The sequence below is a fragment of the Puntigrus tetrazona genome, chromosome 5, assembly GCF_018831695.1.
Source record: "Puntigrus tetrazona isolate hp1 chromosome 5, ASM1883169v1, whole genome shotgun sequence".
NCBI lineage: Eukaryota > Metazoa > Chordata > Actinopteri > Cypriniformes > Cyprinidae > Puntigrus > Puntigrus tetrazona.
This window is the reverse complement of record NC_056703.1, coordinates 7,537,032-7,562,297: the sequence shown is the minus strand read 5'-3', so window position 1 is coordinate 7,562,297 and position 25,266 is coordinate 7,537,032. Positions and strand designations below refer to the sequence as shown.

Sequence of the window (25,266 nt, the reverse complement as noted above, 5' to 3'; positions counted from 1 at the left end):
ACTGCACTGCATGCGCACATGCATTACACCACAAACCACACATTAATCACCATCTTAGTCAATTCAACTCTATCCTTGACTAAAGAGAAAATGTTCAAATTGCATTCATCTGCAAATGTAGATGTCGACTCCAGACGCCTACCTGAGATTCCACAGCTTCTTTTCTTGCTGTCCTCCAAATCTTGCTCCCTAATAGTGGAAACTCCTTCATTGCTAGGCTCGTTTTCCCCAGGCTGCTCCTCATGAACAGTGAGGACGCTTTTATCATCCGCCCGGGATGTCACAAAGCTAAACAAAAACTTACATTTTAGCCTTTGTATGGTTTACAGACACTTGTAAGCATTTAAACTCACTTCACAAACTAAACAGAATTTAAAACCGTTTGCTTTCCAGGCTATGGTTTTCAGTTTTCACTTAATTAAAAGATGTAAAAAAAAAACAGTACAGGTGTAAATCATACCTACTACACAACAATTTTACAGATAAACACAAAACACAGAGTTATTACCTGATTTTTGTGTCTTTCCAGCGTTGGTAAGCCACTTGGGATGATCTTTTCAGTGCACTCATTTCACTAGGTTATGCTGGAATGCTAAACTGCAAGAGAGTACTTGGCTATAGAACGGGTTAGACCAGTGTGAGTCTCCGATTACATCAATACAGCCTCAAAGATGGTAAACTAAGAGTGGGCTTGGCCCTCCAGAGTACAATCCACACAGCATCATGTTGTCCCCAAACAAAAAACATAAGAAAACTAGAAATTCAGGTTAAGCGAATATGTACTTTTTTTTTTATTATTTCGATTTGTGATATTCCTGTTATAGGATTAGGGATGTTCAGAAAAAGAGGGAACTATTGGTTTTCATTAGCTAGACAGATACTGTACACATCCTCTTTTCAATGAATTAATGACGAACACCCTTTATTTCTCTCCTATTTCTCCGTGAAGAAATAATTAAGCAAGTCTGCATTATACTTCATAGTACAGCAGATTTGTATAACCGTTTATTCACACAAGTTATTCAGTCACGCGCACTTCATATATATATATATACACACACACACACACACACACACACACACAATTATTTATCTACTTCTCTGCAAGAAGCAAAAAAAAAATCCTGCAGTACCTACATCAGCCACAAGGTGATGTATTTATGCTTCATATGACATCCATGGCAGATGGCCTTTGTAAAGCTGCCCTAGACAATGAGGGCCTTCAAGGCGAAAAGGTTAAACTAGGGTCAAAGATGAACACATTGAATTTTTCTGCACCGAGCAATACCCGTTTCTCATAATGTTACCATTTTAGATTTCAAAACAAGATTGTGACAAACTGGTTAACGGTTACGGTCACGGTTTAGGAAACATGCTTTAGAGATGCAGTTTCACTTTCAGTTCAGAGTGAACTTGCATTTGCATGACACTGCAGAATAACGGTGATGCAGCTGTATTTGTAAAGGGGTCTTCACTGCCTTTACGCAACTCGCCTGTCTTTGAAAATCAAAAGGTAGGTTAAGTGAATAAGTTCAACAAACTCAGCATTTATCTGACCGTGTTGGGTAACTATTGTAAAAATGAATATTTTCATGCATTTCCTGTTCCTTCATTTTGTGCCATACCTTATACAGCCATTTCATAAACAGCTAGGTATGTAAGTGTACGCTATTCCTATCATTTCTTTGCATCAATGGCAACGCGCGTCGCAAAGAGCAAGCGTGTGGTGAGAACATGCAGCTCAGTGAGGAGCAGCTGCGTCAGATAGAGCAGAACAGACGCGCCGCTCTCGAACGACTGGCCAGCAGAAACGTACCTGTACCCGTTGGAGAAAGCTGGCGAAGACAAATCGGGGCCGAATTTGCAAAACCTTATTTTACAAAAGTAAGTGATACGCAGTATGAGACAACACCAACAATAACGATGAAAAGATGAAGTAAAAAACAACAACAACTTGTTCCTGTATTGTTTTTTTCAGCTCATGTCTTTTGTTACAATGGAGAGGAAATGCTTTACTGTTTATCCCAGCACCGAGCAGGTGTTTCATTGCACAACTTTGTGCGCAATTGAAGATGTAAGTTCCTTAATACACAGCATAAAAAGATCAGAGCGTTCAAATTGGCTTCAGGTTTTTTTTTGTGTGTTGACAGGTAAAAGTGGTCATTCTTGGGCAAGACCCCTATCACCATCCAGGTCAGGCTCACGGTTTGGCCTTCAGTGTGCTGAGGCCTAAACCTCCTCCTCCTAGGTACCGCGTAGCCCTGAACTTCGAAAATAACTAACTATCTATCTACTGATCATCTCAGCACAGCGACATCTGTACTGACCACTCTGTGTGTTGACCTGCTTTACTTATTGCAGTTTGGAAAACATATTTGCAGAGTTGAAGGACGATATTGTCGGCTTCCGGCACCCGGGTCACGGAGACCTCACAGAATGGGCTAAACAGGGTAGTTAATCAACATACAGTGCACTACTATATGAAAGTTTGAGGACTATTCAAAGGTTTTTTCCCCTAAGAAATGAATACTGTTATTTAGCAAGACATTTATAATAAATAATATAATTTGGTTTGTAAAAGAATTGAAAATTGGCTCAGCTGTTTTAAACACTAATAATCCGATAATAAGAAATTATACTCGAGCATTAAATCAGTATATTAGATTGATTCCTGCTAGTGCTGCAGACCTGAGCAGCATATTTGTGTTTGTGCTGAATGATTTAGTGATAAAAAAATCAGTAACTTGCTGCCACCTACTGGCAGGTTTAGTATACTTTATAAAGTATCTTTATTTAACTTTTGCATTATTTAAAAGATATAATTTTCTATTACTAAACCTTCCTCTGTATTGCAAATTAATTTAGTTAAAACTGATTGCATTCTTCTTATTCTGTTGTTTTAATAAGAATTTTTAAAAAGCTTAAAAATCTACATTTTTGAACTTAAAATAAAAAGTCAGAAAAAATGCACTCACAAAAACTGAAAAATATAACTTTAAGGGGTCAAAGATCACCTTGCAATATTAATCAGAAGGCGTTCCTGAATTTTTGCTCTAAAATGCTCCTGAAAAGAAAAGCAAGCATAGAGCCCTGCTGGCGAGCATGAAGGAATAAACTTTTCTACATCTTACGTACCCCAAACGTTTGAAAAGCGGTGTATGTGCCTATATAAGTTTCCCATCGAGGTGTTACGAGGTTTTGTAGAATGCAGATGTTCTTACTATCGTCAGGCGTTCTGCTGCTGAACTCTGTGCTGACAGTGAGGGCTCATCAACCCACCAGTCATGAGGGTCAAGGCTGGGAGGTCTTCACAGACGCTGTGGTCCTGTGGCTCAGCAGGAACCTCAACGGCTTGGTCTTTCTGCTTTGGGGCTCTTACGCTCAGAGGAAAGGCAGAGTGATCGACAGAGTAAGATAATGAAGACAAAATTATGAAATGCATTTTTAATGTTTACACAAGAGATAAGTATGTAAACAATCATGTACACTCAATGGGACATGCGGTCATCTTTTGAGTGCCGCTGTATTTTTGAGAAGCAGAATCCTACTGTAACTGGATATATTTGCTAGTGGTATGAATATTGCTATTCATACTGAACCTTTAAAAAAGTACAGATACAATGAAGAAATATATAAGCAGCTGTTTTGTTTTTTTTCTTCTTTTTCAGAAACGTCATCATATCCTTGAGACTTCACATCCATCACCATACTCAGCAAATTTAGGCTTCTTCGGTTGTAGGCACTTCTCTAAAACTAACATTTTGCTTAAAGCATCAGGAAAGAAACCAGTTGATTGGAAAGCTCTTTGAAATAACATTATGCCATTAATTCTTGTTTTTTTTTTGTAAAACAGAGATGAACTTTACATATTATATATTGCAACTGAATGTATTGCATTGCATTGTACGGTACATTTACAATGCAAATGCGTCACAGCTGCCCCGTTGACCTTGTTATAATGTTTGTTTGTTGTACTGCAAATATTCATATTAGCTGGGCAATAAATGAACAATGAATGACCATATTTTATAAGTGATATTGGAAAAAGATGTGTGATTTTATAGACGTAACTGAACTGAAATAAGCGTTGAACATTTTATAGCTAGGCTATTATATTAAAAACACACAATATTAATCACTTTAAACTATTGTAAGATATTAAACACACCAAAAGATGAATTTGATTTTAAAATGTAATTTTGGACAGACAGAAATAGTGCAGTATAAAGAAATGTGTAATAATATTTTGCACAAACCTCACACATTGCCCAAAATGTACAGTTGGTAATTCTGAAGTACATTTAGATGTACACTAATCTTAACAATAATAGGTTCCATAAATAGGTTTAAAATGATAGAGCGAAACAGATTTTCAAATACTATAAAAAAAAAAATAAAAAAAAAAACACACAATGTATATTTAGATCACAACACGGTGTAGTCTGCCTTGAGCATTTGGGAATGAGGCCAGTCTCAAACTAAAAGGAAAAAAGAAAAAGAAAAATAGGACACTACGACAGCCCATGTAGAGCATGTTTCATAGTGGGATGTCCATAAATCCAGGTGATGCAGCCATAATAAGCAGCGTCCCACTTCAACTCTTCTTGGACCTTGTCTTTTTTTTCTGATGCTGGACACCAGCGCGCATACAGTGCGCTACACCTCTCTGCACCACTGCCACGGCCCCATTCTCTCTCGGGACTCTCAATTCAAATAAACCAAACAGGACGCAAATTTTGTCAAAACATGTACTGCCTCAACTCTAAGGTAAGATGAACTAACTGTGCATAGCAACGCTTTTGTCCTGGAGACAGTATGCAGCTTATTTCTAGACACTGGACTGTTGACCTTAACCTATATTGGATGAGTCATATGGTTACTAACACATAATTAAAATTGTATTGGTTTGTCAGCATCTATCTTTTATTATTATTATTGCTGAACACAGCATAGCATGCATACTCGCAGATTACAAATGTACAGTTTAGGTCGTGGAGGCAATTTCATTCTCGTCAACTAAATTTCTTCTAATGTTTACGTATGTCTAACAAAACAAAACCGTTCAACACCATGTAATCTTTGAGTGTCTACCATCACGGTCAGTCCCTTTCTACCTGAAGTGTGTTGTGTTTAGTTACAACGCAGCATCTGTTTCACCACTGTATCGACTTGCACCGCTAACTTATAAATTAGGTCAAAGGTGTAGCCGGGGACACTAATTAGGGCTATTAATATTAACGTGGCCATTTTGTGCCACTGTGCCGCTGTGGAATTTCCGATCTCTTAAGCTGTGAGAATCGTGATTCCGGGATCATTTTACACACCTTGTGCATTTCCGAATTTGTTTTTGTGATCGTGGTAGTTGGTTTACCTTTGGAATCCCGCGTACGGCGACCTTCGTGCATAAAGCTTTAGTAAAACCCTTTAAAACAAAATTATTCTAAAGTAGCAAAGCGTTTAACGCTCGATCCAAACCAGACCCTGCGGCGATAGTTCAACCAATGACGCGCTTTCTGGGGGCGGGGCTATCCGTTGGCTTGCCCAATGGGAGGCGACTAGAAAACGCTTTTGGAAACAGCCAGGTGTGCGCGGAGTTGCTGTTAATTAATTTCTCGTAAAAATACCAAATATAGATCACGAGTAAGGCTTCAGATGCTTGAGATAGTAATCACAAAATCGACGGCATGGCGCTTAATGAGTTAATACGTTTTACCTCAAGGGTATTCTGTAGTATATATCTATGGTATCACATAGAATGGAAGTCCGCAGACCGGTTCGTTCCAGAGAACCAGTCAAAAACCGTTCATTAATCAGTTATTTTTAAGGTCATCATTATGACAACATTCAAATACTCCTGTAGCGCGTACTCGGAAGGATTGCCAGGTTTTCACTGGAAAACCCGCACAATTGCTACCCTATCCGGTAAAATCATGTTACTGAGGATAAATTATTATTATTATTCCCCTGGTTCAGGTTTCCCTGATGAAAGTAACTTTTCAAGGGGTTATTGTGTCCCGCGGACATAAAACAAACCATGGCAACAGTGTAGTCCAATTAAGAGGGAAAAGCGCGGACTTGGCAACACAAGTACTCGGTTCGAAGTGTTTTAAACGATTCAGTCCGATTTTCTCAACTGGTTCAATCGGTTCACTAAAAAGAATCAGTTGGAAAGAGCGTTTCATTTTATCCAACGGAGGACTGTTTGTAGGCTGCATACATCGTAGAGATTTTAGAATATTGCCACAGTTATAAATTGGACCGCAATTCTTAATTTAGTGCAAATTGTTGTATTATGCTTATGACTCGCGAATATAATGCTCAGAAATTAAATAAAGCAGGCGTGATGAAGTGCGTCGCCTTCAATAGGTGTGTTCGACCTGAAGCGGCGCTGATGCCACCGATCGGTGTATGTCATCAAAGTACCGCGAGATCGATTATAACGAGCGTATAGAGCCATCAGCTGTCAAACTATACTCTCGCGATACTTCGATGTCATACACCGATCGGTCGCTACGATTCGAACACACCTATTTAGAGTCAGCTGATTATTAGAAACGCATCTCAAAATATAAAAATTGAAACTCAATTACGTGAGTGATGAAAGTGGGGCAACTGAACCTAAACATTACCCAAGGAAGGCTAGTATTTACACACTTTTACAGTAATGAGGTAAACATCCCCTGACTCAGGTTCCACCATAGCCTCAGCTGACCGTCCCTGCCGTTAGAGTGATTACACATCCATCAGTTTGTAAAAATAAAATAGAGGCAATTTTACACCAAATGGGCTATGGGCCATCGGGCTTGTGTTGGTGAGTGGGTAGTAATTAGCAGAAAACGGATCCACCTAATCAAAGATCAGTAACTAGACTCCATCAATGTAATTTTGTGCAGAGGAAGACAGGTAGGAGGGGAGGGAGCAGGGTTTTAGCTCAGGTTTCCACAGCCTTGTGTTACACATGGTGGGGCAGCGGCCTCTAAGGAGAGGCGCTGAATGAGATCTTCTCTTGCCGCCCCTCCATGAATCATTCAGCATCTTGGAGCAGACAGTGAGCCGAGTTTAGTAGTGGTGCTTAAACTGAAATAAATTCATGAGAACAAGAGATGGAAAGATGTGAGATAGAGAAGAAGAGTGAGAAAGAGAGTTGAGCTGAACTAGACCGAATGTGAAGTGGATCACCCTAGACCTGTCTTCTGCTGGCCTGAGTTTCCATCATGCCAGGGCAAACTGGACATTAAAGACCCTTTAAACTTCTGAGCCCTGGACCAATACTAGGAGAATCAAGGTTCATCTCCTTTGGAAAAAGCGATGGATGCTGAGGTAATTCAGGAATATACTTCTGCGTATGTCTGTGGAGAAAGCAGGTGAAATAATGTAGTAAAATTTAAATATTCATAAGCTTGGGTCATTTTTTCCTTTTTTCCCCCAAAGATATCAATATAATATGATATCATGTAACTCGATTATAAAATATACAGTATAAATGTTTGTCTCAAGATTGTTTGAATCAGTACTCTAAGCTGACAAAGCATTACATTTTTCTTCTGTAAGTTTCTCTTCTTAAAAAAAAAAAAATCCCGATTTATGGCATTTTATATAAAAAGTGACTCAAAGCTGGACTACATAATGCCATAATGAGATTTTACTGTGGTTTTGGAAAAAAATTAAAACATTGAGTTCTCGTTAATTCCTAAAGACAAAAATATATAAAATTGGAACATAAAAATGAAAGTAAAAGGTGTAAACAGTGCAGGATGAAGAAAGTAAACTCAGAGTGAGACTATAAGCAAGTCTTTGTGTGGTGGTTGTTATAGAAGAATGTGGGCCAGTGACCAATGATGAGCTCTAGCTCTTTCTGAAGTCTCAAGCCATACTGTGAGCTGAGCACTGGGATCCAGTGACATACTGGAGTTTTGGGACAATAGAATGGCCTCTCGGATGATGGTCAGTTAACCAGATAGACTTTCCTTCTCCATTAAAATCAGCTTTAATGTCACTTAGAAATACAGCAGGATGTATCTAATAACGGTGACACCAAAGTCTAATCTAAGTCATCATGGAAATTAACCTTTTTTTGTTGTTGTTGTTGTCTTCCAATTCAGACCTGATCAGTTTTAATTATAGGAAAAATCTTTAGACAATCTTTTCACGATGGTAGCAAGTATAATGTATATTCATGATGAATACTATATAGTAAGTGTGTGTGTGTATGTATATATATATATATATATATATATATACACACACACACACACACACACACACACACACACACACACACACACACATATATATATATGTACTTTTGTAGTTTTTTTGGTGTTATATAAATATTGTAATGTTAAAGTTTAACATTTTTTTTAAATGTATGTCTCTAGCAAGAAATTGAAATCATGATTGTTTTTTAAGCGAATGCACTACATAACATGCTGTGTGTAATGAGAGAAGAACATTGACAGACTGCCAGAGGCTTGGCATCCCCTCTTGGCTCTGGTTTAAGTGCTCTTTGCCAGCTGATAGACAGGACTCAAGTTTGATGCCAGCTTTATCTTTTAGAGCATTTCCTAATATCTGCACTTTCACTTTTGTACACAACTGACTGACAGCGTACTTACTGTGTTTTATTTTGGTTGTCAGTAACGGTTTAACCATCTAAAACCTGTCATATGAAATAATAATAAAATATATTTTTTTCTTTTGACTAAAACAGTTTGTTAAACGCTTATAAGATATAAAATAAGTTGTTTTTGTTGAGTATATTTGATTTATTTGTATATATTTGATGCCTTTAATGCACCATATAGTGTGAGGTAGGAGAACATAGTTACTATTCAAGGTGGAAAAGCTCCTCTGTTTTATTCATAGGCCCAAACTGAGAAACAATTACAGTACGTTTGCTAATATTTATATAGCTAAAAAGTAAGATGAACGCTCGATAACTTGTAATGTAAATGTGGTCTTTAAAACAGTCTAGAAAACTAATTGAATGCATATAAATATAAGTTGTCGCTCTATATCTCAAATTAATGTCCTAGTAAAATGATATATACATGCTAAGTTTTATCAAAGGTCTCAAAAGCCTCATGTATCATATTTGATACTCATATTTTAGTTACTTCAGTCCAGTAAGTGTTCATTTTGATTTATTACTAACAACATTTTTACATTTACCTTATAAAAAGACAACCTGAAGTGGGATGTTTTTATAATAATTATAGTAAGTCTAAAGTTTTTTTCTTGCTAAACGTAACTATTAATACAGATGACAGAAGGTTTTTCAGCAAATGTTGATAATTAAGGGGCCTTAGTCATTTCAGTATCAAATATGATAAAGTATGTTTAAAGGGTACAAGAAATCAGAACTGGACAATTCCAAAAAATGATATGTTTTATGATGAAGTTTTAACTTATTGTAACTCATGTGGTTTTAGATGCATGTTTGTGAAATAATATATTATTTGTGTGTGTGTGTGGCTGTGTGTGTGTGTGTGAGGAAGAAAGACAGAGGGAGTGTGTGTTCCATCTGTTCTTAGAAGTAAATCAAGCATCAGTAGCACCAGACAGGAATAGTTCATTTATTGAAAGTTTTGTATGTCCGTGACCTTGGCCCAAATGCCATCCCATGACAGGAGCGGAACCGTGTAATCTCGGATAGAAATAGATTTGCCCTCAGGTTTAAGGGAACCGAGATAGGACAAACCTATGCCGAGCTGAGCTTTTCAGGATGCTAGACAATAAATCCATAATGATTTCTGTTTCAGACAGATGTTTCTTGACACACACATACGCACAGACCCCCGCTTCCTTAGCAAACTTTTTATTAATGACTTCCCATGGTGGACGTGGTGAGTGTGATATGACATCGTTTCCTGTTGTACTTGAAATAATCACAGATGCTCTTTACAAAACTGGATAAGATCACACACAGTTCCCACATCAGTACTCAGAGAAACAGTCACTGTGTTGAAGGTAAGGGCTCACGCTTTTTTATATGAATTTTTTATTAAATAACTTTAATCTTCAGACCTATACCAAAAGAGAACCAAAAAGGTACATGTGCATAAAATATGCAGCTGTTGATTTACATTTATTCTTGTACTAAATAAAGCATGTTAATGCAGCTTAACTAATGGTGTAATACAGTGGGCAAATTAAAAAAAAAACAAAGTTACTAGAATGGCTCTGGGATAATATATCAAACTGAGAATCACAGTGTTTCAGCAACTAAAATGTATACTTTTGTTAAAAAAATTTAAAATAGTGAATTTAAATATATTGTTAATATTTGCATTTTTTGTGCAATGTAAACGTACAGTGATTATTCACACACACACACACACACACATATATATATATATATATATATATATATATATATATATATATATATATATATATATATATATATATATATATATATATATATATATATATATATATAAATAATTGAAAAGTAACTTTTATAATTTTTTAAATTGTGTTTTTATTGTGTTAACTATTTTTTGTTATTTCTAACCTAATAAAACAAACCAACTGCAGTGTGATTTTTTTTTTTTTAAATACACAATGAAAAAACAAGATTTTTGTAATTTGTTAAAAAGTTATTTGGTTATCTGTTTTTTGCATATATATATATATATATTTGGCCATTTACCATTTACAAAATATTTATAAATATTATATAAACTTCAGAAGGCATGTGATTTTATCAAGACATGAAAACAATATCCTTCCTGTTTGTCAAGACTGGGGTGGACCCTGCCATTCTTAGTGCTGATTGATTACCGTCCTTTTTGATAGACTGTGCAGAAAAAGAAACATTTTAGATTAGATAAGTAAAGCTGCGCTCAGACGATTCATGGAATGTTGTTTGTCCAAGGCTACACTTGAAATTACATATTAATGGTTGTGGGGTGATGTAATAAAATCAGAGTGAAAGAAAGTTGGTAATGTTGGTCATTTGTGAGCAATCACCAGATTTTGTATGCAGTAATTGTCATAAAGAATATAAATAATCAAAGTAAAACAAATAGCTGTATATCTTTATGCAACTTGTAATGCTGTTTCTAGAAAAAAAAAAATTCCTTTTTTTTTGTGTCTGTGATTAATAGAGTTTAGAGGAGCGCTGCCAGCGGATCCTGCAGGATATGGAGGGGTCTTTGACAGCTCGGGACCGGGTGGGGATTCAGGACTTTGTCCTCCTGGACGCCTACACCAGTGAGACAGCATTTATGGACAACCTCAGAAAACGGTTTAATGAGAACCTCATATATGTGAGTCCTGCACCCACTCAAATGACCTCCTTAGAATAGACTAAGGCAGGCAATGCAATATCCAGTATCACAGTTACTTTCATTATTGAGATGGGGGAGAGAATAATGTGGACTCTCATGCTGAACACAGGTCAATGCACACAGGTAGTCTACTAAGTGAAAATGTTCTCTATACATCTAATTTGCCTTGTCGCAGCGACTGGAAACTCACTTTGCTGATGATTCAGCACAGAGAGTTTTCTGTTTAAGGTTATCAAGGGCAACTTCCAAGGATAAATTTCATAAATGAAACTGCAGACAGTGTTATTTCCTTATGATCTTTTTTTTTTAACCCATCATAGTTTACATTTGTATCTCAATACTCTGTTGAGGCAAAATGACTTTTTCTGAAATCTTTGTTATTTTTTATTAGACCTACATTGGAACCCTCCTGGTGTCAGTTAATCCATATAAGGATTTGGGTATCTATACCCAAAAACAAATGGACATTTATATGGGAGTCAACTTTTTTGAGCTGCCGCCTCATATGTAAGTTCACATATGTACACAACCTGCATTGACTATAAATACACTGTTGTCTGGGTTCAGTATAATAATATTTCATAAAATCACTAATAAATTCCACCTTTGTGAGCATAAGAGATCTCGAAAATCGTATTGACCCAAAACCTTTGAACAGAACTGTATACATTCTGTATAAACTGATATCGATAAATTATTTTACATATAGTTTAAATGTTATTTTTCTGACCTCTCAGCTTTGCACTTGCGGACAACGTTTACCGGACAATGATTAGTGAAACCAACAACCACTTCATCCTCATTTCTGGTGAAAGCGGTGCTGGCAAGACGGAGGCCTCTAAGAAAGTGCTGCAGTTTTATGCAGTGTGCTGTCCCAGCACTAGACTCTTGGACAATGTGAGAGATCGGCTTCTTCTTTCCAATCCAGTGCTGGAGGTCAGAAATCAAGCTTTTTGTCTGAAACGAGACGTTGAAAAATGTGGTATATTCTTAATGCACATGCTCAAAGTGTAGCACAGTTACAATTACATTGTAAAAGAATGCTGATGCTGAGCGTTTTATCTCTACAGGCTTTTGGAAATGCCAAAACCTTGAAAAATGACAACTCGAGTCGATTTGGAAAGTACATGGACATACAGTTTGACCATCAGGTAGAGTCAGATTTAAACAAAAGTAGAAGAATGGACAGCATTGTTTACAAACATAAACAAATGCTTTTTCATTCAGGGAGCGGCAGTTGGTGGCCACATCTTAAGCTACTTACTGGAGAAGTCAAGGGTGGTCCACCAAAATCACGGAGAGAGGAACTTCCACATCTTCTATCAGTTAGTTGAGGGAGGGGAGGATGAGCTTCTCCGCTGGCTTGGATTGGAGCGAAACTGTCAGAAATACCGCTATCTTATTCAGGTGAGAAGCACAGATATAAAACTCTTTTTATTTTAACTTTTATGAAGTTAAAATAGATGCATAGACATATCAGAGCCATGAATCGTGTTCATTTTATAAATCAATTTTCTGAACAGGGAGAATGTGCCAAAGTGAGTTCCATCAATGACAAGAGTGACTGGAAAACTGTACAGAAAGCTCTTACTATCATTGAGTTTAGTGAAAAGGATATAGAGGTAAGTTGTTCTCTGATTGATCGGAGTTAGAGCATGTTGTTTGGAGTACACTTGCGTGACTGGGACAGTGTGGAATGCTGCATTTTAGAAAAAGAAGTCATTGTGTAATGTTTGGTCTTTTTTAGCATCTGTTTGCAATTATTGCCAGTGTCCTTCATCTCGGCAATGTTCACTTTGAGGCCAGCGCCCATGGTTATGCCACATTAAACAGCAATGCGGAAGTGCACTGGTTGTCAAAGGTACTTCTATCAGGTTTTCAAATAATTATGCATTACGAGTTTTATTGTTTTTTTCCAAGTTTTACCTTTTTTTTGCAACCTATTTCTCTCTTCTTCTTTTTTTATTTTATTTTATTTTTTCAGTTATTGGGCATCCCCTCAAACATGTTACAGGAGGGTTTAACTCACAGAAAGATTGAAGCCAAAGCAGAAGAGGTGAGACTTGTACGACACATTAAGTTTTGCACAAAAAAAACATGTTTTACATTTATGCTGCTATGCAGAGTTACTGTTAAATGATAAATAAATGTGAATTTAAAATGATTTTAAACAGTTGTTTTAGATATGGAATAATAAGTATGTTTTTGCAACATTTACTGTACTTAAGAAATGCATGATTATGTAGTATTTATCATTTTCAGGTTCTAAGCCCTTTTACCTCTGAACATGCAAAGTATGCCAGAGATGCACTAGCCAAAGCCATCTATGGCCGCACATTCTCATGGCTTGTTAATAAGATTAATGAATCATTGGTAAATAAGGTACGAATGATTACATGGAATTTACAAATTTTGCTTTTTATAATTGCTTATAAAAATACTTGAATTAGTTGGATTGTTATCAGTCTATTTATAATAATGTATGGTGCAGGATTCAACCAGAAAGACGGTGATTGGACTGCTTGACATCTATGGATTTGAAGTGTTCGACGTCAACAGGTAACCCTGAAGAATTCTAGTCACACTCACTAAATGCATTTATTTTAATGATTTCCTCCAAGAAAACTCTTAAAAGGGGTTAATGAGTTGACAAAACCAATTAGTAACCTTTTTTTATCAATATAGTGTCAGAACAAGCCCTCTAGACACAAATAATTGGGCCATTTGTCATTTAAAAGGGGTCGGCAAGGTTTAGCAAGAATACATCAATTTGATTAATTTAATTAATTTGATCTTTACTTGACAGCAAATATATAATGTTCCAGAAGGTTTGAAATAAATTTGAAATAAATGCTGTTTTTTAAACTTTTTCAATGTTGATGATAATAAGAGCACTAGATATATGCTCTTATTGTGTTTTGATGGATTGATATTTACCATGTGTGTGATTACTGGTGCTTTTCTCCACAGTTTTGAACAGTTCTGCATAAACTTCTGCAATGAAAGGCTTCAGCAGCTTTTCATCCAGCTCACCCTCAAATCAGAGCAGGAGGAGTATGAGATGGAGGGAATCGAGGTGAGTATTTTCAGTATATACGGCATTTGTTACACTTAAATAATAGCTTTGGGACAAAGATCTAGCTCACCTTGTGTTTTAGCAAGTTTTCATTGATAAACATTTTTTCCCATGTTGACATTTCTCAGTGGGAGCCAGTGCCATACTTCAACAACAAGATCATCTGTGACCTGGTGGAAGAGAAACATAGAGGCATCATATCAATACTGGTGCGTGGAACTGATTCAAGCTGATATATGCATCAATACATGATTAAGTCACAGTCTTTATGTCATGTATCCCGCAATTAAAGGATGAAGAATGTTTGCGTCCTGGAGGAGCCACAGATTTTACATTCCTGGAGAAGCTGGAGGGGAAAATGTGTGGTCACCCTCATTTTGTCACGTGGGTAGCTTTTCACTTCAAACTGACTTAATTCTGCTATTTCAATGCTATCATATCACTAGATGATTTTGTCCATTTTATGACTCTTTTGAAGGCAATAAAACAGGGCTGTCCAATTCTGTTCTTGGAGGACCATCTTCCAGCATAGTTTACCTTCAGTACTAATTGACCTGGCTTATTAAATTCTTGAGAAACACTAAAATATCCAAGCTGGTGTTGGAGCCAAATTATGCAGGAAGGCACTCTCCAGGAGCAGGAATGGACATGCTTTAAAATAAATTCCTAAGAATAATAATAGCTAATTTTGTGGATACTTAATGTGGATCGCTTCCTTTTATACTGATATTGCAATTGAAGTCCTCCTAGTCCAGACATGACTAAGTTGTGAATATACAAGCTGTCTTATACATATGTCTTATATATAAATCTTAAGACCAGAAGAAACATTGCAAATATTACATTTCATTGTAACCAGGTTGTAAGCACTGCTTCAAAATGCCAAAAGAAGAAACAGGAGCAAGAGACAAAAAATAGAGTTCTTCAGGCAGTAACACTGTCGTGATCTCCTGATGGCAAAGGAAAAAAGTCTTTGTCTTTGAACGTGGCAGGATTGTTTAGCAAGTGCAAAGTGCAAGTGCTCTCGCAGCCTGCCAACACTGCCGAGGTTGAAGACAGTCATTTTGTTAAGGTACAAAAAAGTCAAGTGGTAGACCTTTCAAAAAAAATCACCCGCACTTCGCCAGAGGATTCAACAGGCTGTCTGTGAAGACACAGGCTGATCCTCAACCAAAACTAAGGCCCTTACTGATGCAGCCCAGTAACCATAAGACGGTATCTGCGACAGAATGGCTTCAAAACATCTTCAAAGGCCAGATACTTGTAATGTTTCACTTGTAAAGATTTGTGCATTTGTAGAAATGAGACAAACCACCATAAAGTCAGTGTTGTGGCACTACTATGTGTCTGAAAAACGTGCTTTTGGTCTGCTCAATTTATAATTTGATGAGACAATGATTTTTATCAGGCCAAACTCTGAAATACTTGTTTTGTAAGATGGACTGCGAGATGGTACATTTAAAGAATCTTATATGTACTTGTTTACTTTTCCTAAATATCAGGCACAAATTGGCTGACCAGAAAACACGCAAGACCCTTGAAAGAGGGGATTTTCGTCTTCTGCACTATGCCGGAGAGGTTACTTACTCAGTTGTTGGTAGGTTTCATTTAATGCAAACAGTTTAAAGCCTAGTTTTTAAAACATTTTCTTATCTTGAACTCTATGGTTTCCTCATGTCAGGATTTCTTGACAAAAATAATGATCTTCTGTACAGAAACATTAAAGAGGTAAGAGGTTTCACCACAGCATGCATTCTCTTTTGGCCTGACATAACTGAAAAAGTAATGACTATGAAGCAGACAAATAAAAATAGTTTGTTGTTGTTTAAGGTCATGCGACAGTCTAAGAACAGTATTATACAGCATTGCTTCTATACTATTGAACCTGATGGCAAGAAAAGACCTGAGACGGTACAGTGAAATAAAAAATAATCAAACTTTCACTCTCATTCTCTCTATTTGTTTCTAGTGTTCATTTACAGGCTACAAACGTTTGTTGTTATAGTTTTGTATTGTATCATTAAAGCTGGTAACCTATGAGCAACTCCTGTATTTAAGCTATTGCAGAACTTTATTCACATACAGTAATCAAAAAGACATTTTGACCAAGTACTTTTTTAACAGGTAGCCACACAGTTTAAGAACAGCCTTGCAGGCCTCACTGAAATCCTTATGACCAAGGAGCCATGGTATGTGCGTTGCCTGAAACCCAACCACTGTAAGCAGCCAGGTGAGCCTTTCACTTCACACCTCTGGTTAGTGGTTTTGTCTGCTGAATGTTTTACAAGACTGTGCCAATGACCTCTCTCTCTCTCACTCGCCTAACCTCAGACCGCTTTGATGATGTCATGGTAAGACATCAAGTCAAGTACCTGGGGTTAATGGAGCACCTGAGAGTCAGGCGTGCTGGCTTTGCTTATAGGAGAAGATACGAGGTCTTTCTGAAAAGGTGCATTTACATTGTGTGTTGTCAATGCGACTTCAGTTGTCTTTCATGTCTTTTCCAGATATTTTCTATCTAAAGCTACAGTGCATTCAGTTAGCGTTGCTTTTGTTGATGTTCTCGATCAGGCACTTCTTCTCAGTACTTTTGACCTGCAAACATGTGACAAACCCCAATGCTTATCTCTGCAGATATAAGGCTCTATGTCCTGACACATGGCCACACTGGAAGGGGACAGCAGCAGAGGGAGTGCAGCGACTCATCAAACACCTTGGCTACAAACCAGACGAGTACAAGATGGGACGGTACAAACTGTACAGGCTTCTGCTGTGATTCTGTGTGTTGTTTCCTCATAGCATTTCCTGAAATATTTTTCTTGCTTCTCAAGAACGAAAATCTTCATTCGCCATCCCAGGACTCTTTTTGCCACCGAAGATGCATTTGAGGTCTGCAAGCATGAACTGGGTAAGGCCCCAGTAATGTCTGACAAAAGAAGGATGGCATTGCCTGAAAGTGTTGTCTCTTGCAGTGTCAGCTTTGACTTGATTGGCTGGTGTCTCCAATCTCTTCTGTTACAGCCACAAGAATCCAGGCCAAATACAAAGGCTATAGGGTGAAAGGAGAATACCAGAGGCAGAGGGAAGCAGGTATTCACGTTTTTTGGTTTAAAATAATACAGATACTTATGACAAACACACACACACACATATGTATATATGTATGTATGTATATATAAAATATAACAACACTCTTAATTAATTTTTAACAGCTACCAAGATTGAGACATGCTGGCGGGGCCTTCAGGCCAGAAAAGAAAGAGAAAAGAGAGCCTGGGCTGTCAAAGTCATCAAGAAGTGAGACAGTTATCATGTCAGATACTTCACTTCACTTTAATGATTTAAAAGTAGAAGTAACTTATGTAGCAAAAGCTTTTCATACTGACAATAAATGGAAATTGATTTATAAATGTATTTATCTATCTGTCTTTTTTTATGTAAATGTACAATATCGTTCAAACGCATTTATTTGAGTGAGAGGCAGCAAAGACATTAATGAGACATTTATCATCTGACATCACATTAATAAATTTACTATTAACAAAAATATATATTAAAATAGAGAACAATTATTATCAGTTGTATTCATTTTTCACAATATTATTATTGGAGCATATAGATGCGAGATATTTTATGATATTTTTTTTCATCTTGCAGGTTTATTAAGGGCTTCATGAACAGGAATCAGCCTGTCAGCATGGACAACTCTGAGTATCTGGCCTTTGTCAGACAGAGCTACCTCACTCGACTCAAAGAGAATCTGCCAAAATCAGTATTGGACAAAACCAGCTGGCTAACCCCTCCACCCATAATGCAAGAGGTATTGCATACAATATTATCGAAACCATGCAAAGATTTGTTTTATAGCTGAAAGTGTTTTTAGACTGCAGTTAAACTACATTTCATTATAAATGCATTAATAGGCCTCAATGATCTTGCGTAAGTTACACACATGTCTCCTCGTACGGAAATATGTTCGAGGGATCAGTGCACAGAAAAAGACGCAGGTAAAAACAAAATGCATATATTTGACCTCTTTTTATTCGTTTGAATGTTGATTTTCACATTTTATTCACCGGCTGAAATTCATTTATATAGTTCAAATGTATTTTTTCAGTTGCAAATTAAAGCAATGACCAGCGACATATTCAAAGGCAGAAAAGAGAACTACCCTCAGAGTGTATGCCAACCCTTCGCTGACACTAGGATAAGTAAGAGTTTCTTAATATGCTGCTGTTGCTGTAAACCTTTCAGTATTTAAATGCAAAGACCAGGTTATGAACAGACATTATAGCACTTTGTTCTTTCTTTGTCTATTCAGGTGAACAAGACATAAACATTAAAGTCTTGCAGCTGCTTTGTCCAGAAGGCATTAAGGTACATGAAACTAAAAGAAACTTACAGCACATAGGTATATGCACATACATACATATATATATATATATATATATATATATATATATATATATATATATATATATATATATATATATATATATATATATATATATATATATATATATATATGTGTGTGTGTGTGTGTGTGTGTGTGTGTGTGTGTGTGTGTATTTGGATCTTTAATGCATAACTAAGAGTACAGTAGATCTGTCTGAGCTTTATTTTTCAGTCATGTGTTTACCTCATTGGCAAGGGAAACTGATGTGATATCTCACTCTCACACAGTACAGTGTTCCAGTGATTAAGTACGACAGGAATGGCTTTCGGCCACGATTCAGACAACTGATCTTCACTCAGGCCGCTGCGTATCTGGTGGAAGAGACCAAAATCAAACAGAGGGTGAATTACAGCTCACTAAAAGGTGAAATCTCAACGCCCAATAATTAAACGTCTATGACTGTGTGAAATTTTGATTTCCACTGGCAATCTATTTAAGCAATATGGATTTTTTTTATATTAGGCTCCAGCTCCATATAATACCATACACTGTTTACATAAGCAATGTTTGCTTTCGTACAGGAGTGTCTGTCAGCAATTTAAGTGACAACTTCCTGATTCTCCATGTCACTTGTGATGACACAAAACAAAAAGTAGGTGGTGAACAACGTCAGGGAATATCTATATGAAATTTCTGTTGCATGGTAAATTGAAAAAACTTTTTTTTACATGCCTCATAACTGAGAAAATAACGTGTTTTAAATTCCTGTTGTATTTGAACAATCATGTCACTGAAAAAGATACATATATAATTGTTAAATATTCTATTTTAGGGTGACCTGGTCTTGCAGTGCAACCACCTATTTGAGGCATTGACAAAAATCTGTGTAGTGACAAGAAACCACAACCTCATCAAAATTGTACAAGGGAGGTGAGACATGCACCGTATTTCTATCTGAATTACCTTAGATGTGCTCACATACACTGAACTGTTCTCATTTTGTAGTGTGAGGTTTGACATCCAGCCTGGCAAAGAGGGCTTTGTTGATTTTAAGAGCAGCACTGAATCAATGGTCTACAGAGCCAAAAATGGACACTTGATGGTGGTGAGTCCACATGATGCAAGGCGTACAACATTATATTTAAAGTGCAACCTCTTAGTGACTCTTAGTAATATGCATATAATTTCATACCACTGTATGCTATGGTATGGTATGGTATGTAGGCTAATACTATAAAAATAACTTTTTTTTACATGAATATTTTGAATCTATTTACATTTTTATTGTGCAGGAATCTGCAAGGACAAAATCTCGATGATGAAGTTTTACCTCACAAAGCTTCTCCACAATGGCCCAATTAAAGCTTTTAGGTTGAGTTTATTAAACACCTTAACTGTCCCTAAAAGAACCTATGGAACAACGTTTTCCAATGGCCCCAAGAGTGTTTAAGATGAAGACTATTGGGAACTCCAGGAAAAAACTGCACTGAAAAGATAATAATGTGTGAATTCAAATACAAATCTTGAAATATCAATATGTAATATATTTACCAAGAGGAAAGGAAAACAAACTAAACTGGTGTATTAAAGTAGTTTGAATTGTATTTTTTTTGTATAATTGTGCATTTAAACTCTGTATTTTAGTTGTTTACTTTAAATTACCTTTGATGTGTGTTTTATAAGACCTTGTTTTGTTATAAATATCCAATGTGTCATGAAATTGTGTGTGTTGAATTTTGCGCTAATTGTTTTTTTTAATTTTTTTTTTAAAGCACTTGTTGATCAATGTAAATCTTACATGGTTTAGCAAAAACTTGCATATGCACCAGTTACTCAGTCAAACCAATGTAAATGTTGTTGGTGCGTTTTATGTTTCCAATACTGCCAAAACTTTATAACGTACTGCATGCCATCTTTTGCTTTGCACTGACAAACATAACTAAAAATAGTGATATATTTGCCCAGAACACATGAGCAAATTACTGAAGGCCTGACAGACACCCCAGTTGTGTACATTCAAACATAAAATGTCATTTGATATTTCTGAGACACAGAAATGGTCATGCACGTAAAAAAATGTATATAGCTCATCATCTTCATTTCTCCACATTTAATTGTAGCCCTATATAACGTGTGTTTAGTTAAAAAACAGCATTAGTAATATTAACTGTATAATGTTTAACTTAATGTAATCATAAAAAAGGTAGTAGTAGTTTTGTGGATGTTTACTGTAATATGATTTCCTGATGTTTCTTACAAAAGCTTAAAAATAAAATAAACGAATATATGATTCATGCATATTTACAATTTTTCTGAGTGTGTCATGAACTTGAAATTTGAATTTACTTGAAAGGCAACTTTATGTTGCCACCTCGTGGTAAATTAATGGAGAATGCAAGTACTTGGATATTGATGTACCAACTATTAGCTCGTTTAATTAATTATTAATACATGAATTAATTGATAGATTTTTAAGGTAAGCCTCTATTTATTGCTCAATGTGTTTTTTTAAGCTTTTTTCGACAGCGCGAGATGATGACCACTGAAACCACTGACCTTGCGCTCAGGATCGTATCGAAGTGCTGATTGGCCGACCGCTGTGCCAATCATTACCGCCCAGCGTGACGTAGAAAGACTTCCTCTTTGCTTCTTCTATCGACTGTTGTTCTTAAAATGGCGCCGTTGGACCTAGATAAGTATGTTGAAATTGCGAGACAGTGCAAGTACCTTCCAGAGAACGACTTAAAGGTGATTATTATCAGCCGTTTTATTTTCTCTCAAAATATTAAGCAGGATAGCGGTTGGAGTGATTCGGAAGCCATGCGGGTGGCGGTAAAACCTGGTGAAATAGCAGTGTGTCAGTGCAATGCAGTCTTTAGCGCTGCGTACGAAGCCTATCAGTGTGTTCCGGGGTTTATTTTATACGTAGTATTAGAAATAACCCCATATATGACTAAAAAAAGCAGTTAGCGACAATAAAGCCTCAAACTGATTATTTCTTGTAAATACTTGGGGTGGCTAATTTACGTTATTGCTATCGAACGCACTAATTTGAAACGCCCATCTACGTTACTATTCATCGTCAGCTGTTAAGTTAATCCCATATATATATTTGCTTTATTAGCAGTTTTTATATCCTCAACTGAATCATTCTCCGTTCTCTTGTATGATAATAAAGCTTCTGTACGTAAACAACTAGGCTTCTGAATTAGTCCATAATGCAGCAGTGCAGTAATGGTATCATCCAAGCCAAAAAATTGTGATATCGAAAAATGTGAATTAAATTTTTTATATATATATATATATATATATATATATATATATATATATATATATATATTTGATCTTAGATGCAGTGATCTGCTCTGCTGCTTTCTATTCAGTGGTTATTTTGAGCTTGATCAACGTGCTGTTTTCTCTTCTGCTTTGACAGAGATTGTGTGACTATGTATGCGACTTGCTACTCGAAGAATCAAATGTACAGCCAGTATCCACTCCAGTCACTGTATGCGGAGATATTCACGGACAGGTGAGAGCAGGCCATTTGAAATCATTGCTGTTTTGTACAGATGTCATTTTTGATATAGCAACGTGTATATTAATCTAAACCTTTTCTTTATCTATAGTTTTATGACTTATGTGAACTCTTCAGAACTGGGGGCCAAGTACCAGACACAAATTACATTTTCATGGTATTGTATCTATTAATATAATTATGCATAATTAACACTTTTTTTTGAGTTCATATTTGGTGACTCATTGGAAACACTGTATGTTTTCTTTCCGCTAGGGTGACTTTGTCGACCGAGGATACTACAGCTTAGAAACGTTCACGTATTTGCTAGCACTTAAAGCTAAGTGGCCTGACCGCATCACACTGTTGCGTGGCAATCACGAGAGCAGGCAGATAACACAAGTCTATGGTTTTTATGGTGAGATGGCAGACATCTAATGCACACGTATCGTAATTGTTTTGTCATTTTGTTTTGTTTTTTTGGATTTTCAATTTCCGTTCTTCCATTTATAGATGAGTGCCAAACGAAATATGGAAATGCTAATGCCTGGCGATACTGCACTAAAGTATTTGACATGCTGACTGTTGCTGCTGTAAGTATTTTTATATACACATGTATATGTATGTGTGTGTGTGTGTGTGTATGTGTATGTGTCTTATTAGTATTAATAAATTCTATACTAAACATTTGTTATGTCTGTAATATAATGGTGTACTTAGTGCATAAAATCAGTGTTTATTTTGGGGCCTGTATTCACTAGACATTCAAGATTTCTCCTAAATAGCAGTTAAAGTTTTTAGATGATATATTTCTCTTAAAACCCATTCACAAAGCTGCTGAAACAGCTGTGTAGGAATGGACAGTAATCCCAAGCTAAGAGTAAGGGCAGAGTTGCTATGGATGAAGTCAGCATGCTTACTAACTTACTGCACACAGTGATCATGTATAAAAGAAAATATTGTAGAGCGCGATATCATGTTGCCAAATTCAAATAAATATTTTAAAATGCAGGCTAAGTGTCATTAATTGAACAAGTGTTTGTTCTGCTAATTGTCAGGCTTTTACGTGTATGCTTCTCAAAAACAATTTGCATATAAACAGCCTTTTAAGTAAAAAAAAAAATCCTTCTGCTGTACTTACTGTGGCTTTTTGTTTTCTCCCTCAGTTGATAGATGAGCAGATCCTTTGTGTACATGGTGGCCTTTCACCTGACATCAAAACTCTTGATCAGATACGCACCATTGAACGCAATCAGGAAATTCCTCACAAGGGAGCATTTTGTGATCTTGTCTGGTCTGATCCAGAGGATGTGGACACCTGGGCTATCAGCCCGAGGGGAGCTGGCTGGCTGTTTGGTGCTAAGGTTACCAATGAGGTACGAGCGTTCTCTCAGTGTATGGTCACTTTTGTGTAGCTAGTGTGCATATTGTCAATTGCTGCCTGAGTTGAATTGGAGGTGTAATTGTTGTCATCCTTGTGTGCTTCTAGTGCGAGGTTTTTGCAAAAATTTCTCCCAGAAATATAAGCATAAAATGTAAAATAAATGCAATTTCAAATCGACTCAAAACTAAGACCAGTGTAATTTTATTCAGTTTTGTGGCCTTGAATTGAACAATTATTGAAGCTAAATATTAGTCTGACAGTTAAATAATTACTAAATAATAAAAATATTTAGGCTAATTTAATGTATTGGTTGTTTGATTAAAATGTGATATACTAGTAAATGTTCCTGAATCCTGAATGTTTTTTCCCCCCTTTCTTTCCATCTGAAGTTTGTCCACATTAACAACTTGAAGTTGATTTGCCGTGCACATCAGTTGGTTCACGAGGGCTACAAATTCATGTTTGATGAGAAGCTGGTGACCGTCTGGTCGGCCCCAAACTACTGCTACCGCTGCGGTAACATCGCCTCCATCATGGTCTTCAAAGACGTGAACACAAGGGAGCCCAAGTTATTCCGGGCCGTCCCTGATTCGGAAAGGGTCATACCACCTAGAACGACAACACCCTACTTCCTCTGAGTTCCTCATTGTCGCCTGCGTCCAGCCCTCTCCTTTTCATTGTTCGTTGTTATGGTCTTTAATTTCTGTTGCATTTTTTCTTTTTTGACTATTTTTTGTAAAGATCGAAGTGCTCTCCAGAATAACAACGGTAAACTATGGTCAGGATTATGAACTCTTTAGACTGTGTTTAAGTTAGTCATTATTTGGTCAGTGCAATCTTGTTAATGTGAGCGTGTGACCGTAAATAAGTGGACATCCTCATGCTCTTCTTACAGGGCTTTAAATGTAGATCTAACAGCCATTGACCATTTAATGATAAAAGTTCATGATGTAACAACTTGCCTGATCGGAGCAATGTGGTGTTTGTGGTTTTTTTTACAGAACAGATCAGAAAGTCACTGACACAACAAAGTACTGGTCCAAATTTCTCCAAAACCGTGACACTTTTTGTTGCTTTCAAGTGTAGACAAGGGTTAAGGCCATGACCAGACAACAGGACAAAGAAGGCTGTGATTATTTTGTACATTTAATATAATTGTATTGATTTAATCCTCTTTTTTTTTTTTTTTTTTTTTTCTCAGATTTGTTGTATTTTATTATTGTAGAAAAACTGCAGCCCATTTACCAATTAAATATTGAAAATAAACACCTTTATTATTAAGTTACATTTCTGGTGTTGTCTCCTGATCAAAGTAAGCTTGAAAATATAATTTACTCTTCCACATGTTGCCGTTTTAACCCTTTAAACCGTTTTAGCTTATTTTGATAGGGAATAAATCTTTTAAAAGAAAGAGGTGGGAGAACAGTCTCTCAGAGAGCAGATCAGATAAAAATTTAAATTCGTAAATGTTTATTTACAATTATCCAAAATCATGCAATACCATGTGGTCTTTAAAATAATATCATGTAGCATACAGGCTCTTAAATACATATATACTCCACAGTAAAGTAAATTTAAAATATATATACACTTAAGGCTATT

The 25,266-nt window shown here is 36.4% G+C and overlaps 4 protein-coding genes across 8 annotated transcripts in view; 3 read left to right on the top strand and 1 right to left on the bottom strand.

The window, feature by feature from the left end:
• Positions 1-3,358, bottom strand: part of svopb (SV2 related protein b) — an 8,324-nt gene extending 4,966 nt beyond the window's left edge. For both annotated transcript variants that reach the window (XR_006251015.1, XM_043239863.1), the window contains exons 1-3: positions 3,222-3,358; positions 509-597; positions 143-288 (exon numbers count right to left, since the gene is read on the bottom strand). Coding sequence is in view for 1 of the 2 variants with exons in the window: in XM_043239863.1 (XP_043095798.1) it covers positions 143-288; positions 509-570 (208 nt within the window). In the remaining variant the exon portion in view is untranslated. The remainder of the gene's footprint in view (positions 1-142; positions 289-508; positions 598-3,221) is intronic.
• ungb (uracil DNA glycosylase b) lies at positions 1,187-4,019 on the top strand. 3 transcript variants are annotated; one of them, XM_043239896.1, is made up of 7 exons: positions 1,187-1,513; positions 1,715-1,884; positions 1,979-2,074; positions 2,151-2,248; positions 2,362-2,450; positions 3,231-3,409; positions 3,669-4,019. In XM_043239896.1, the coding sequence occupies exons 2-7, from the start codon at positions 1,735-1,737 to the stop codon at positions 3,807-3,809; spliced, it is 753 nt and encodes a 250-aa protein (XP_043095831.1). In that variant the 5' UTR covers positions 1,187-1,513; positions 1,715-1,734; the 3' UTR covers positions 3,810-4,019. The 3 variants fall into 3 exon arrangements, with proteins under 3 accessions (XP_043095831.1, XP_043095832.1, XP_043095833.1); XM_043239897.1 differs by having other exon boundaries at positions 1,650-1,884; XM_043239898.1 differs by having other exon boundaries at positions 1,635-1,884.
• Positions 4,020-4,589: 570 nt separating this feature from the next.
• Positions 4,590-21,056, top strand: myo1hb (myosin IHb). 2 transcript variants are annotated; one of them, XM_043239849.1, is made up of 32 exons: positions 4,590-4,767; positions 11,112-11,273; positions 11,686-11,801; positions 12,032-12,230; positions 12,365-12,445; positions 12,522-12,701; positions 12,818-12,916; positions 13,042-13,155; positions 13,279-13,350; positions 13,557-13,676; positions 13,786-13,853; positions 14,265-14,370; positions 14,499-14,579; positions 14,663-14,754; positions 15,873-15,967; positions 16,052-16,098; positions 16,201-16,281; positions 16,495-16,600; positions 16,702-16,819; positions 17,005-17,118; positions 17,202-17,278; positions 17,392-17,460; positions 17,583-17,667; positions 18,028-18,190; positions 18,294-18,377; positions 18,488-18,581; positions 18,692-18,747; positions 19,054-19,189; positions 19,348-19,418; positions 19,599-19,696; positions 19,772-19,871; positions 20,059-21,056. In XM_043239849.1, exons 1-32 carry the CDS (start codon positions 4,747-4,749, stop codon positions 20,083-20,085), a joined length of 3,132 nt encoding a protein of 1,043 aa, XP_043095784.1. In that variant the 5' UTR covers positions 4,590-4,746; the 3' UTR covers positions 20,086-21,056. The 2 variants fall into 2 exon arrangements, with proteins under 2 accessions (XP_043095784.1, XP_043095785.1); XM_043239850.1 differs by lacking the exon at positions 4,590-4,767 and adding an exon at positions 9,922-9,969.
• Positions 21,057-21,357: 301 nt separating this feature from the next.
• ppp6c (protein phosphatase 6, catalytic subunit) lies at positions 21,358-24,951 on the top strand. The gene is made up of 7 exons (XM_043239890.1): positions 21,358-21,514; positions 22,200-22,295; positions 22,393-22,458; positions 22,557-22,698; positions 22,794-22,873; positions 23,447-23,656; positions 24,054-24,951. The coding sequence occupies exons 1-7, from the start codon at positions 21,440-21,442 to the stop codon at positions 24,300-24,302; spliced, it is 918 nt and encodes a 305-aa protein (XP_043095825.1). The 5' UTR covers positions 21,358-21,439; the 3' UTR covers positions 24,303-24,951.
• Positions 24,952-25,266: the final 315 nt, after the last annotated feature.

What these genes read in the sequence shown, in the direction of transcription:
- ungb (XM_043239896.1), top strand. Translation starts at nt 1,735, where the DNA reads ATGCAGCTCAGTGAGGAGCAGCTGCGTCAGATAGAGCAGAACAGACGC. An exon ending in CAAAACCTTATTTTACAAAA is followed by an intron (nt 1,885 to 1,978) that starts GTAAGTGATACG and finishes TGTTTTTTTCAG; the next exon opens with CTCATGTCTTTTGTTACAAT. An exon ending in CTTTGTGCGCAATTGAAGAT is followed by an intron (nt 2,075 to 2,150) that starts GTAAGTTCCTTA and finishes GTGTGTTGACAG; the next exon opens with GTAAAAGTGGTCATTCTTGG.
- myo1hb (XM_043239849.1), top strand. Translation starts at nt 4,747, where the DNA reads ATGTACTGCCTCAACTCTAAG. An exon ending in GGTCTGCAAGCATGAACTGG is followed by an intron (nt 17,279 to 17,391) that starts GTAAGGCCCCAG and finishes CTTCTGTTACAG; the next exon opens with CCACAAGAATCCAGGCCAAA. An exon ending in GAATTACAGCTCACTAAAAG is followed by an intron (nt 19,190 to 19,347) that starts GTGAAATCTCAA and finishes GCTTTCGTACAG; the next exon opens with GAGTGTCTGTCAGCAATTTA.
- ppp6c (XM_043239890.1), top strand. Translation starts at nt 21,440, where the DNA reads ATGGCGCCGTTGGACCTAGATAAGTATGTTGAAATTGCGAGACAGTGC. An exon ending in TTCCAGAGAACGACTTAAAG is followed by an intron (nt 21,515 to 22,199) that starts GTGATTATTATC and finishes CTGCTTTGACAG; the next exon opens with AGATTGTGTGACTATGTATG. An exon ending in ACATGCTGACTGTTGCTGCT is followed by an intron (nt 22,874 to 23,446) that starts GTAAGTATTTTT and finishes TTTCTCCCTCAG; the next exon opens with TTGATAGATGAGCAGATCCT.